Source organism: Aphelocoma coerulescens, chromosome 9 (assembly GCF_041296385.1).
Source record: "Aphelocoma coerulescens isolate FSJ_1873_10779 chromosome 9, UR_Acoe_1.0, whole genome shotgun sequence".
NCBI classification, from domain to species: Eukaryota; Metazoa; Chordata; class Aves; order Passeriformes; family Corvidae; genus Aphelocoma; species Aphelocoma coerulescens.
The window spans coordinates 3,657,172-3,671,313 of NC_091023.1; the positions used below are offsets into that span (position 1 = coordinate 3,657,172).

The window sequence follows — 14,142 nt, forward strand, 5'->3', positions numbered from 1 at the left end:
CGCTAGTTCAAGTAGGCCGACTCCTACAGAGCGAGTCTGGCTGTCACGGCTTGGTGGCAGCTGTGCAGAGCAAATGTTTAATTCAACATGGGGGAAAAGGGCTGTGTGGCTCTCCCCAGCTCTCCCATGCTGCCAGAGCAGTGGTGATATTTGCACGGGGAACCACGGCGGGGTCTGTACGAAGGTGAGGCCTGCGTGCTCAGAATGCAGCACAGCCTCTGTGTCCCATGCCCACCGCTGGCACCATTTGGCAGCAAGGTGCAAGGAACCCAGCAGGAACACACAGGGAGGTTCCTTGGGCCTTTTGGGTGAATTACCCAAACACCACACTGAGTGCCAACAATCCAGAGTATGTGGGTACTGCGGTGGGACAGCCTTCACATGGCTTCACACCCAAAGGAGTGATAGGCTGTTTTGTAATAAATGTGTTTTGTGAGAAAAGAAGAGAGGCAGCTCATGAAAACACTCCTTTGTCTCTCTGTGCTCAGAGTAGGTAGGCAGCCTGCTCCAAGGATTTGAATGAAGGCAGACCTACGTGTCCTTACAAATTAGTTGGGGGCAGTTTACGTTTCAATTCTCACACACATCGAGACTGGTCAAATGTCTTCCTAGCTTGCAGCCCAGTGCATTTTAACATTTTGGGGGTTTTATTTCTAATACTTGCAGACCCCTGTAGAGATAAACTTATCCTAGGAGGGCAGACAGATGCCTCCCCACCTAATCACACCCACCACAAGGCTTGTGTGGCCTCTGAGCCCCTGCAGAGCCCTGCCTGAGCAGCACAGCTGAGACCACCCAGAGACACCGCCAGCCTCCCAGGTGATGACATGCAACAAGAAAGTTTGACAAGCACAGAATCAATACGACTGGAAAAAGTCTCTGACATCATCACATCCAACCATCAACATAGCACTGCCAACACCACCACTAAACCATGTCCCCAAGTGCCCCACCCACACATGTGTGAACACTACCAGGGATGGGGACTCCACCACTGCCCTAGGAAGCTTGTTCCAATGCCTGACAAATCTTTCAGTGAAGAAATTTTCCCTGATATCGAATCTAAACCTCCCCTGGCATAGCTTAAGGCCATTTCCTCTTGTCCTGCCTGCCTCATGATCCCTGGGAGCAGAGCCCAGCGCAGCCCCTCTGCTGCATCCTCCTGTCAGGGAGTTACAGAGAGTGAGGTCCCACCTGAGCCTCCTGTTCTCCAGGCTGAGCCCCACCAGGCTGTGCCTCATCTGTCTGACTTCTTCTCCAGACCCTTCCCCAGCTCCACTGCCCTTCTCTGGACACGCACCAGGGACCCAAAACTGAACCCTGCATGAAGGATGAGCTTAAACTTTAAAGTGGGCATACATTGCCCAGTGGCCCAACCTCCCACTTTGGGTGACAAATAATCAGAAAGTTTTTTTCTTGGGGTGTTTTGTGCATATTCTTTGGCTGAACTTCTTGGTTTGTGTGACCACACAGCCAAGGAGAAAAACTTTTAGGTCATAAATTTTAAAACCATCCTAACAACAAAAGTCAGCAGAAAGAGGTGCCCAGGTTACACCTCTAACTGCTCATCTGAAGAGAAACCAGAGCTTGATGTCATCTGAATCCTCTTGATACTGTGTCCTTTATCATGTAATTGCATAGTAAGATTTTTGCTATTGGCATTCAGGAGCCTATGAGCAACTGGAGCTGCCCAGGATCGGTCATTCTCCTCACAAGGATATTTATGAGCCACCCGCTCTTAAAATTAGTGCTCCAGGAGCACTCATTCCCTTCTGAATAAACAGCTCCTGGAAGAGACACACACTGCAGTTACTCAAAAGGAAAAAAATGCAAGCAGCAATAGCCGAGGCAGCACAAGGAACAGCCCTGCAGCAGAGACCTCAGCAGCCTCCCCTCCAGCTGGAGCCAGCTGCTTCCCAAAGGCAAGGCAGGCAGGCCACCCAAGGCCAGGCTAATGAGGAGCTCCTGGGCACTCTCTAGCTTTGGTCACCAGCCAGGAGAGACCAAAGTCATATCAAACAGAAACTGCAGATGTCCAAGTCCTTCCCCACAGGTGGTAACAGGAAAAGCGAACTCAATGGGGCTTGACCTCGTGTCCTACTGGTTACATGTTCCTAAAAATATTCGTGCCGGCCAATATTCAGATTTTAAAGGCCAAACAAGAACTAGGCAGAACACATGATGTGCAGAAGCAAGTATGATCCCCAGAAGAGCAGTGGCCTGCTGTGCCAGCTGGGAGCATCTCCCCCATGCCACATCCTGTTCCAAGGCACCCTACTAATGCCATCACAACTATTAACAATCCCCAAATAGCCTGGGCTGCTCCCACTGTCTTCAACATCCAACGTGTGAGGGGTGCTAACCAAGCCAAGCACTATTTCCAGTTTCACCACCAGAGTTAGCACCATGTTTTATGTATTCTGAAAACATATGACATTTCTGGACAAAAACCATAGTGTCATGGTTCAGGAAACACTTCAGTTCAAGGGGCTGACTACATGAAAGGAGGAGGAAAATGAACTAGTGAAGCCTGAGACAGGCTGCAAGCTCCAAGAACACAGAATTTCTACAGGCAGAGCAGAGCATCCCACAGCACCAAGAGCCTCCTGCCACAGGTGAGCCACAACAAGGTCTCAACAATGCAAAACTGAAAGGCAGTATTACCACAACAGTAAAAAAATCTTCCTTGCATTGCCTCTCCCTGAACTTGTTTGCGCCTAGTGTTTATCCTGTTAACTTCCTACAAACTAGGACCAGGCACCAAAGCTAAATCTGCTCCCTGAAGCACTGTGACTGAATGAGTGCTGCTCTCAGCCCTAAGTGAAGAAGCAAATAAAACAAAATTTACAAAATTTAGGTAGCCGTATATAATCTTTTTTTTTTAACTTTTTGTACCAGGTACTTTTTGAAATAGCTTTTAAGTCACAGTGAGTTTCATCTTCTACTTGGATGGAATAAACTTTTTTTTCAGAAGCAAGACAACGTTTTCAGCTACCAGCAAATCTGGAAAGGCAGCTTATACCTGAGGATATGCAAGATCACAGAAACAGAGTGGGGTTTGGGTTTGAAGAGACCTTAAAGCCCATCTTATTCCAACGTCTTGCCACAGGCAGGAACACCTTCCACTAGACCAGTTTACTTCAAGCTCCATTCAATCTGGCTTTGTGCGCTTCCAGGGATGGTACCAGCGGCTTTCAAAGGAACTCCTCTGAGCACCGTGCCTGCTGGTCAGTGGCAGGGTCCATGCTCCATCCCTCACCCGTGCAGAAGGCAGATCTGAAGTAAGGCCAGCTTCCCGGTTGCTGCGTTTGAGCAGGGTGGTCCCTGCCTTCCATAGGAAGGGATTGCTACACACGGAAGTACTCTCAGATCAGGTCCCTTCAGGCATCAGAAGCAAACCCTCCTCTTTCAACTTTCTCACTAAGCCATCGCCACCCGTTAGCATCGCTACACTGAGCTGGCACCAACGGATGCAGCAGGAATCCACCACCGCAATTAAGAGGGATGAAGATTCCGAGTGCCCAGTTGTAAGAGGAGCGACATGTCTCCCTGGGACGCGGACCTCACGCTTCCCTATGACCACGGTCCCTCCTCACGGCCTCGAAGGGTTTCATGGCTCTCCCCTGCAGCGCTGCACGGCAACACGCTGGCTTGGAAGGAGCTGGATGGGCGAGGAGAGTGGGGAATGTCCGCAGCCGCTCCCTGCCAGGTGAGCGGGGCTTCAGGAGCGCTCTTCTGACCCAGCAGCAGGGCGATGCAGGACGCCTCCCACCGCGGGTCCCCAGCGCAGAGGCGGATGCAGGGGACGGGGTGTGCCGGGGCGCGCACACACTCCCAGCCCGAGAGAGCAGCGGCGAAGCCGCCAGGCCAGACCTGCGGCAGCCCCCGGCGAAGGGGTTCTCTGAGCCCCCGGCAGCCCCGGGGAAGCCGCTCCCCAGGCCCCGGCAGCCGCCGGGAGACCTCGGCAGCCGGAGCCCTCGGGGCTGGCGGAGCGCGGGCCGCAGACCCCGTTCCCTTCCCCGGCCGGGCTCCCACGCCAGCGCCCGGCCCGGGGCCGCACCGCCCGGCAGCGGCGGAAGCGCGGCCGCGCAGGCGGGGCGGGCCGAGCCACCGGCCTGGGGCGCTGCTCGCCGCCGGCGCCGCTCCAGCCCCTCAGCCCCCGCCCCGCGCCCGCTCCCCGGGCTCTGGCCGTCGGCTCGGCTCGGCCCCGGCCCCGGTTCGCGCCCCGGCCCCGGCCCGCGCTCCGCAGCCACCGCCCCGTGCTCACCTCCAGGCCGGGCCCGTGCCGCCGCCGCCGCCCGCGCACACCGGCCCCGAGCCGGCCCCGCCCCGGCCCGCCCGCCCGCCGCCAGTGGCCAGCGGGGCCGGGGCGGGGCCGGCCCCACCCTGCGGGCGGGTAACGGGGCTGGGGCAGGCCCGGCCCGGCGCGGCTCCGCACACCGAGCTTCGCCGCGGGGAGCGGCGCAGGGAGTCACATAGGGGTCCCTCCTGTTTGCCCCACCGCCCGGCCGGTTCCGCCGAGCTTAGAGGATTTTTTTATACCATAGTGAAACCCAAAGCGTGGTTTTTCAGCACGAGGAAGGCTTTAGAAGAGTGTTTCCATCCGAAGCTGAAGGGCAGCCAGCTCACAGGCTGCTGCCCTATGCCTGCACCCCAAAAAAAGGCACATGAAATCCCCCAATGCACACCCCAGAGATCCATCACGCACACCCCCGCACCCATCCCACACCCCACAGATCTCATTTGCTCAGGGAAACACTGCCCTTGGGGACGACACCATGCCAGTAACCAGCCCCGGGCCAAGTAAGGAGCGCTTTAAGTCTTCACTTAGCTAAATTTTTCATATATAGATTTTAAGTGGGGACAGAAACAGACTCAGCACTACGGAAGAGGAGAAAAGGTGGGTGCTCACAGAGGCATCGGGCAGTGTTGCTGGCCAAAGGAGCTGAAGACCACAAAAGCAGCAGCATCTTCGTCCTCCTCGCTCCCCAACCAGCAACCCCATCCCTCACTGACACAGACAAGAACACGACACTGTAGGAAATTCAGCACAGGACAAACAGATCTTTGCACTGTCTGGATTTCATCAGCTCTAAAGCTGAGGCCAAGGCTGGCAGATAACAGGACAGCCAGGAAAAGAGCTCTTCCTGAAAAGGGCCACCTTTGACAGCCCCTGAGCCACCCAAAGCTCACTAGAGTCTGCACTTCAAGATAAGAAGCAACAGGAATGAGAGAAATCCTTGGATTTCTCTAGGTAGGGGTTGTTGGCCAATAGCATGAGAAATGCAAGGAGCTGTCTTGTTTCTGAGAACTCGACCTTTTCACAACAATTTGAAAAACAAAATATTAGCATAGCATATGACTTTTGATAATAACAAACAAATAAATTATGCAGAACAGCCCTTTCAAACAGAAGCAGCTTCATTAGTCTCACTCACCAAAAGGCAACTTGCAAATTTAATGGGTAATTCCTGACTAGCAGCATTCTCATCTCTTCAAAAGAACAAAAGACACAAGGTTTTAAAAAATGTGTCCCATGATTTGTTCTCCTTAAAAAGTGAAATGGAGCTGAAGAATCCCATGGATACAGGGAAAAAAACCCCAATAAATATGAAAGTTGCAAAAGTGTACACAACATTTTAGACAACTCCATTCATAATATCAGTTGTGATTTCAATCGGGTGAAGTGCTTTCATTACTGACAGGCTGTTTCAGCATCCTATTTGCATGGCTCTTTATTTGCAACTTAACTGCTAATGCAGCTCCACATCCTTCAAAGTGCAGACACTTCAGAGTCATCTTCATTTCAATCACTTTCTTAAACATCTAGAAAGAGCACTGAAGTTTTCTTGTGCAAAAAAGCCGCTGCGACTAAGTCAGAGAACAAATCTGATGTGATCACTTTAAAGCCACATACCACCACACTCGGGAGAGGAAGCAATAATTATGGATATGGCAGAGTCTTTAGAAATGTCAACACCCTGCTGCTGCTCTTTCTGCTTCACTCAAGAGTCCTGACTTTATTGCTTACCCAAAACACAAGTCATTTACTGAACTAGAACAATGCAGTAAGGAAAAGGCACAAAGGTTCAGTGTGTTTAATTGTCCACATCCCCAGCACCTCTGTTTCCACATGCAGCTCATTTCTGACTTTTCTACCCACACAAACAAAAAAAATATTTTCCATCATATCAGAGAATTCCAGAATAGTTTGTGTTGGAAGGGACCTTAAAACCATCCAGTTTCAAATCCTCTGCCATGGGCTGGGATACCTTCCACTACACCAGGGTGCTCCAAGCCCTGTCCAGCCTGGCCTTGGATACTTCCAGGGATGGAGCAGCCACATCTTCTCTGGGCAACCTGTGCCAGGGCCTCATCTCCCTCCCAGGGAAGAATTTATTCCAAATATCCCATCTAACCCTGCCCTCTGGCTCTGGGAAGCCATTCCTCCTTGTCCTGGCACTCCAGAGCTTTGTCCAACGTTCTTCTCCAGCTTTCTTGGAGCCCCTTCAGATCCTGAAAGAACACAATTAGGTCACCCCAAGCATTTTCTTCCCCAGGCTGCACAGTCCCCATTCTCTCAGCCTTTCCTCACAGCAGAGGTACTCCATCTCTTTGACCACCTTGCTGGCCTCCTGTGTACTTGCTCCAACAGGTCAATGCCCTTCCTGTACTGGGCCCCCCACGGGTGGATACAGAACATATACATAAATGTTTGTGTGTGTGTGTGTGTATATGAAAACTCAATCATGCACACAAACCTTTGTAAGAGCTGACTTTTCCCTGTTAGAGAAGTCCCCACCCATTTTCACACTCCTACCTGCACATTTAGAACCAGGCTGCAAAGAGACACGTGGCACCACCTGCTGCCACAAGCAGGGGAAGTGACAAGAAGGGACAAGACTCCACTTGTACAGTCTAGAAGATGACAGCTCTACCCTCTGTAATTCCTACTCCCAACCAAACAGGGTACGATTAGGAAGGGCCATATCAGGTTGAACCTCTGTTCTATACACTCAATCATTTGATAAATCCTCAGCAACTGTAAGAAAAAACATGCTTGAGATGTGGTGTTTGGTGATTTTGAAACCTAAAAGAGGGAGTGGATGGTTATCTCTGCCAGACTCAGCAGCATGTTCTTCACAGCTATCCACAAAGAGCTCTGAGTTTCTGTAACACCCATGAAATCAAACTTTTCAGCCATCCAGGCAGTGTTTGAAGCCTTTACAGGAGGAGGAAGAAGTTTAGAGACCAAAACTAGAAGAAGAATGCCATTACACATGAAAGCCAGCTGTTGCTGTTGGAAGGATGCAGTGTCAGGACAAAGTACAACTTTCTCCTTTTGAGATAAAAACTGCTAACAAAGTGCAACTCTTTCACTCAGCTAATATAACAAATTATCTGCACCACATTCTCCTCTTGGCCTGAGCAGGACAATTAGAATTATCTTTTCACTATCATCTTTTTCTTTAATCACACTGTGGATGAGGGTTGAGGAAGTTCTTTAATGCAGACTTCTTATCCAGCCAAGATAAACAACAGCTGGGAAAGCTTCTCTTTGTTCAGAGCCTTCACCATGACAAAGAGAAACTCTGCAGACTGAAAAATTACACCTATTGGTGATTTTGTCAGCACATATTTTCCAAATACACACTACAAAGCTCTGTCTCTCAGAGGTCTCCATCTCATAACAAAAAGGCAAGCAGTTTCAAAGCTTACATTATGTCTTCCCTTCTGTCTACAGAAGCAAGCTGGCATAGCTGAGAGCAAAAATAGTTACAACCATTTAAACCAGTGTTTTATACCATGTACACCAAACTAACTGGGCCACACATCACCAGTTCACTTCTCTAGTGGGTTGTACTGGGACTCTACGCATGAACGTGCCAAGGCTGAAAATAGGAAGATGGATTGGTATGGATTTCCTTGCAGGTGGGTCACTGAAAGCACCAGAATCCCTTTTGGGGCAGTTCACAGACCTTTGATTGCCACAGTTCACTGCCATTGTCCTACTTTATTTCAAGACAGTGCTTTGAATTGACAATTCTCCCATCTGTTACTACCTGGAGATACTCAACAATTTGCTGTAGGCGTCATTAACCTAAGGCTAAGCACAGTGTCACTTAGCACTAACTGGAAGGACTGAGAGCTTTCTCCACAAGATGATCACACTTCTATCACTTTTGAGGACCTGGTGATACCACACCACCTGCAGAGCACCTCAGAGGTCCACCAAGGGAAAAACTCGCTTTTCCACAGCTATGTTCACACGTTAGAGGAAATGTCATGACAATCAGTGACCACTCTGGCCATGTTTCTGGTCTGGAAGTGTTTCAGCCCTGAAGAGTTCAGCCAAGTACTTCGCAGCCTGTAATGGCCTGTGCCACAGAACCAGACAGAGACCAGTTATCTTGTCTTACTGACCCATCCTCTGGATTGCCTTCCACATCACCTCAGACATCTCAGTAGGGACTAGTCTGCATGGGTCAACAAATCATTCCTCAACCTCTCTCATCACTGAGTACTCTACCCAACAGTCACAAACAGTCACAAAGACCATTAGGTTGTTTCTTAAGTAGCAAAATCAAGCCAATATCAGCAATTTTTATTCAGGTGGTGTTCTTCCCACCAGTGGTCTAACAGGTGGTGTTCTAACAGCCCACCAGTATTACAGGTGGTAGAAAAACATGTAAAGAGTGAAATCATGAAGTTGTGTATTCCACCAACTGTCATTAACAAATGACAAAAGACTCAAGTCAAGGTGAACAGGAATTGCTGGATAAGCAGAGATACGATCCACACGACGGGCACGAAGATTGAACAACACAGCCATACCTGTACATACCACTCACCAGAATTACTCTCTTACTCCAGGCTCACTTACCATTAAAACCGACCTGAAAGCATAGGAGAAATACTGTTCTTCAACAGCAATGAATGAAGATACTTCAAAAGCAGTCAGAATGCACCTCATTCTACTGGCAGAGATGCAATGGCAAAGGCACTCAGCAGTAGCAGTACCTTGCAAAACCAACTTGACAAACTGATTTCCATGCTACAGATACTTGTACACTCTGTGGTTGGGATTTTACACTTCCAACCTTAAGTAATTCTGCCCCCCACAATCATGCTCTAGCACTTCTCCCAGAATGAAACCTTTGAGCTTCTCAGATTGTTCCCCTTTGGAGAATTCTTGAAGAGCCCTTCTACACACACTGCAACTGCTAATTACAGTGGCCTTTATAAAGCACAAAGTCCACCAGCCTTAGACCGTGACCTGGAATTAAACCCTCAGTATTAACCAATTCTTTAGAACAGACCAGGGTACTTATGTACAGGAAAAACTTCTGCTAGCAGAAAAAACCCAAGAGGCTGCAATCCCTTTTTGCAATCACCTACTTTGACTTTCATAATTATATCTCTATTTTAACTTGGCTCTCATGGTGAAGGTGGCAATTAGAACAAGTAAATTAAGCACAGCATATGTTTGTACCTGCACACACACGGATGTACTCACTCAGCAGCTCCTCTCAGCCTGACTAGTGAACTTGTCCAAGCATGTCCTCCCTGCCCAGAAGGTTCAGTCTGTAGCCAGCAGCAGTTCTGAAGCCACAGCATAAAAATCAAGAGTATAGACAAGCTACAAACTGCAACAAAATAGAGCTGCTGAGCCACAACACTGGAACAGAAGTCCAGGTGAAATCTGCATCTCCCGTGTTCTTATCCACAGGTAAAAGCTGAGACACAGACAGTCCCTTATTGCCCCCACGTGGTACATCGATCCTATTGCACAGAAGCACAAATATGCCCAGAATTTCCTCTAAATTTGCTTTAAATTGAATCCTGAGGTTTTTTGATAGGTGTTCGTTCGGTGGCTGTAACAGCCTAAACATTAAGCAGCTACCAAACAGTCTTTTCTGCAATTACATTGATTTTTTTCTTCTCTTACACTTAATGATATCTGCACAGTGAGGGTAACCAAGCATATCTGAAGCAGCAAGGCCTGACAACCACCCCCCAATAAAACCGGGAGTGCCAGAAAGCTCACCCTGCCTTTTTTGTTGTTTTTTGTTTTTAAATCCCATTGAGATTCATCTCATTTCCCTGCCCATCAAATCAGCCTGGGTTTTGTTACCCCAGAGAAGTTGCACAAGGGCTCAATTCAGTCGTGACTTGTACCATGCCTCAAAAATTACAAGAAAAATGTCTGTGTGTGTTTGAGGGGGTAGGGAACAAGACACCCCCAAACAGAAAACACCACTCCCCCACAATCTGAAATTCTGCAAAGAAAGAAGATCACCTCATCTTCACATACCGATCAACTTTAGCCAACTCAAATACACAAAAGCCCAGTTAAATATAAAGGAGAAAAAGGTCTGGTTCTGTTTCATGGACAGGACACTTCAGATTAAATGATAAATGTAGGATCTCCAAACACTAGCCACAGATAAGCTTGGCAATTATTTTACTGCCAGATAAACCGCAGTTGAGGCTGTCAGTGACACCAACTCTGCTGCATTAAGTTCTTTCAGAAATGAGGCAGCCAAACACAGATTGCTGGCAGAACAAACTGGCAGATTTCCCCAACCAAAAGGACTGTCCCAGCTGTTTGTGCCAGGATGCAGAGCACAGCAGTCCCACTGCTGCCAAGATGCAGCCCCTGAGCCGAGCCCAGCTGTCAGACACATGGACAACCATCCCTGCCATGCTGTGTTTCCATGCTTCAAAGCAGCCTGAGACTACTTGCTGGGTAGGAAAGGAAGATTCAAACCAGTTTTCTTGGGTACAAACTTTCAAAGATACTGAAATATTCCTGGAGAGCCAAATCGAATGTTCTCTGCAGGGGAGAAGCTCTGAACTCAGAGCAAGTACCACTACAGGGACAGCTCGACCTAGGTTTTAGGCTCTCCTTTAAGGAAAAGCTTCTCAAAAGTAAAAAATAAATCAAAAACTTTAAAGTAACTGGGGAATTGGAGATTGCAAGGTACAGGAGTGAGCATGTTCTGAACAAAGCCTCTTCACTGTCAGTGCCTTTCTTTTTTTTAATAAATATGCTCTTGAAGCAGCACAGGATCTGTTTTTAATGGGTGTTTTGCATTAGCTCTCAGGGTGTGTATATTTACCTATTCTATAGAACGCACTGAGTTACCTTCACAACACTTGTAAGCTCCTATGCTTCCTACATGGGTTTTTTCCCATGAATTTTTGGCTTCTGCTTATAAAAATGAGGCAACTCCTCATTGCCCCACCAGCTTCAAATTGTTTGTCAATAAAAAGCAGGAGGACAGCCAGCCTGAGGCACTTTAAGCACGATGCCTCAACATGGTGAAGTTGCTAATGGAAAGCATGTTGTATAACTCAGATCTCCCTGACTTTTTGCCATGTCTTCCTGGATGTGACTTACAGGGCCGAGCAGAAATTTCTATCTGGCAACGTGGATCACTCTTGGAACACAGCCTTAAACCTGACACCATTTACATCACCACAGACAATATGTGCAAAGCTGAGAGCCAGGGAGGGCTGGGACAGAGCAAAAACAACCGGCTCCATCAGTTCTACAGAACTGTTCACAGTGGGTTTCAAAGGGAGCAGGATAAGCCCCAGGCTTGGGAGAGAGAGTAGAGCTCCTCATTCTTTTCCTATCTAGGAGTTCAGTGTTTCCTACGGCAATGAGAGTGCTGCACTGCTTTCTCCGTGGGACTGCTCCATAAAGCCAGGCAGGATGGCTGCAGGGCTGTGTCTGCTCTCGCCAGGGTAGATTCCCAAAAGCATGTTGTTCTCTGAGGTAGCTGGACACCTCCTCTGCCTTGCTGGACTGACAGGCTCTCATTCCTGTGGGTGGGAGTGAAATTCATTTGCCTTCTGCATTTCAAGCACCGAAACTAACCTTGCAAACACACAGCTACATCAGATCTCGCCTTGCTAAATGCTGCAGAAACTCCACAACGCACCTGAAACTTGGGCACACCCTGCTGTGGCTATGAGCCAGGCCCGGGTGATCCCATCGTGTCTGGGCTGCACAGGCAGTGTGGCTGGCCATCACACCACTCCTTAGACAAAGCTCTTCCTCCTCATACTCCCTCCATTCCCAGTTTCTGGGCTTGACCCATGACATCAAATGTCACTTCACTGCACATGGGCTCACCTGAACTCTGTGACAACAGCCTGGTTTCAGCACCCTTCATATAAAAGGAAACACGAGCAGGTGGCAGCACCTCCCATTTGTTGGGTTAGGAAGAGATTCTTTAGGAAACAACTACACACCAGGGGCTCCTCCAGCACAGGGACAACACCTGCTTCACCATTAAACTGCCCTGCATTGCCAGCCACATGCCTTTGGGGCTGTCCAAAGGAACAGGGCATACAGCAGCCCAGAGCCTTGTTCAGCATCCCCAGGAAGAGGTGACAGACATGGTAGGGAATAGGGCTTTAAGACAACAAGCTGCTAATCGAACTGTTATCTCTCCTGAGAAACTGCCCTTGGGAATCGTGGGCTGTGGGAAGATCTCTCAGGCCGAGTTATGAAGTGTTTTAATCACAGCTTTCTTGCATTGCAGGAATCCTTCAAGCATTTCTTTCTGGCTTTCTCTGACTGCAGGAGCCCTGTGTTAAGCTCTTTGTGCTCTGTTCCGTACACAGCATTGGGAGAAAACGGCAGATAGGGAAGAGCACATAATTCCTGGGAGTCCTTTGCACTGAAGTCCAGTACAATGTCCTTCCAAGCAGTAGTTTCAACTCTTCCCACAGCCTTTATAGATTGTATTCTTGCACATTCCAAGCAATTAACCACCTCATTTGTCCTCTAGTTCAAACACTTCCCTAAAGCATGTAGCATTTCAGGATCTATTACAAAGTGTCCAGAAAAATGCAGGAAAAGTTACATTTTTCATTTTTCATTTTTCATTTTTCTTAACTCAGATGTCACAAAACTCCTTTAAACAGGAGTTTAAAGATATTTTGTTCATTTTCTTTTTCTTTTTTGTAACCACTAAATCTGTGTAACAAGCTAGGAAAATCCTGATGGAAATCCTTCTTCAGGGCCCAGAAACCAGATAAGCCAACAAGAACACCACAGAGAAGCCAATGAAATGGACACACGAGGTTTGCTTAGCCCTGTCCAAACACTCAGAAAGATCCAGGCAATATTTGGCAGTGTGGAGCAGGAGAGTTGCCTGAAAACAAGGCACTTCTCTGCAGTCATACTATCTACTGAGATAGAAACAGCAAAGGACTCAACTGACTGCTATCAAAGTTACAATCCATGAATCTGAACTTAAAATTCTTCCAGTCTTGGGAGGATTTCCTACTAAATGCCTTCTGAATACAGTTGGGATTGGTAGCACTTGTTAATGAAATGCCAAACACTCCCTTCCAGTCACATCACAGGACAGCTTTCTCCCCACTCGCTTACTCTGCAGTCATTAGTGTATGAAGACAGGTGTGACCAATTCATCCTCAGGTGTCACACAATTGGAAAGCCTGGGAGCAAGCGGTGACAATTTGATCTCCAGCCCAGCCATCCTAATATTCATAACTACCTGAAAAGGGCACACCACAAGCTCTGAATGATCTTTTTCCTCATTCCTTGCTGAAGAGCCATGATGGCCAGGGAATGAACTCGAACTACTCTCCTCAGAAAAGAGAACATTTGGATCCCAAATGGAAGGAGCAAAGAAAGGGAAGGAGTCTAAAGACAGCCACGGTGCCTGTTGCTCTGCTTTCCTCCACCTCCCCTGAGGGTGCTCTCCAGTGAAGAGCAGTGTCCAGTAAATAAAAGTCAGGGCTCAGCACATTGCAATAAGCTGCTCCTCTTTGGAGTTGCCACAGCATTCTCCTTGCAAATATTGTCACTTTAACAGGGTCCTGTACTTCTTTAGGGGTGAACTTCCAAACCATTGTAGCAGAGAATTTCCCCAAAACCTGGCTCATATTCTCCCATGCTGTGCATGTTTATTCACCCTTGGGGGCAGATGTCTGAATGACCTCCCTAGAAATCTCTGCCCTGACTCTAAACATGGTATGGAGCCCACTGAGCAGACCTGGCAGACTTAGCAACAAGAACACGCTTTCCTAAACATACAAAGGGAATTCAAAACCCTCAAAAGCTGTTGTAACAGGCCTGAGGGAGGAAAAAGGGGCGAA

At 48.4% G+C, this 14,142-nt stretch overlaps 1 protein-coding gene across 5 annotated transcripts in view; it reads right to left on the reverse strand.

Moving 5' to 3' along the window:
- The window catches only part of FARP2 (FERM, ARH/RhoGEF and pleckstrin domain protein 2), a 75,050-nt gene extending 70,737 nt beyond the window's left edge, over window positions 1–4,313 (reverse strand). For 3 of the 5 annotated variants that reach the window (XM_069024652.1, XM_069024656.1, XM_069024655.1), the window contains exon 1: window positions 3,260–3,481. In XM_069024652.1, the coding sequence (XP_068880753.1) occupies window positions 3,260–3,335 (76 nt within the window). In that variant the 5' untranslated portion in view covers window positions 3,336–3,481. Of the gene's footprint in view, window positions 1–3,259; window positions 3,482–3,562; window positions 3,863–4,267 lie in introns of those variants that run through there. The other 2 variants (XM_069024653.1, XM_069024654.1) reach the window with 2 other exon arrangements.
- Between the last annotated feature and the right edge of the window lie 9,829 nt (window positions 4,314–14,142).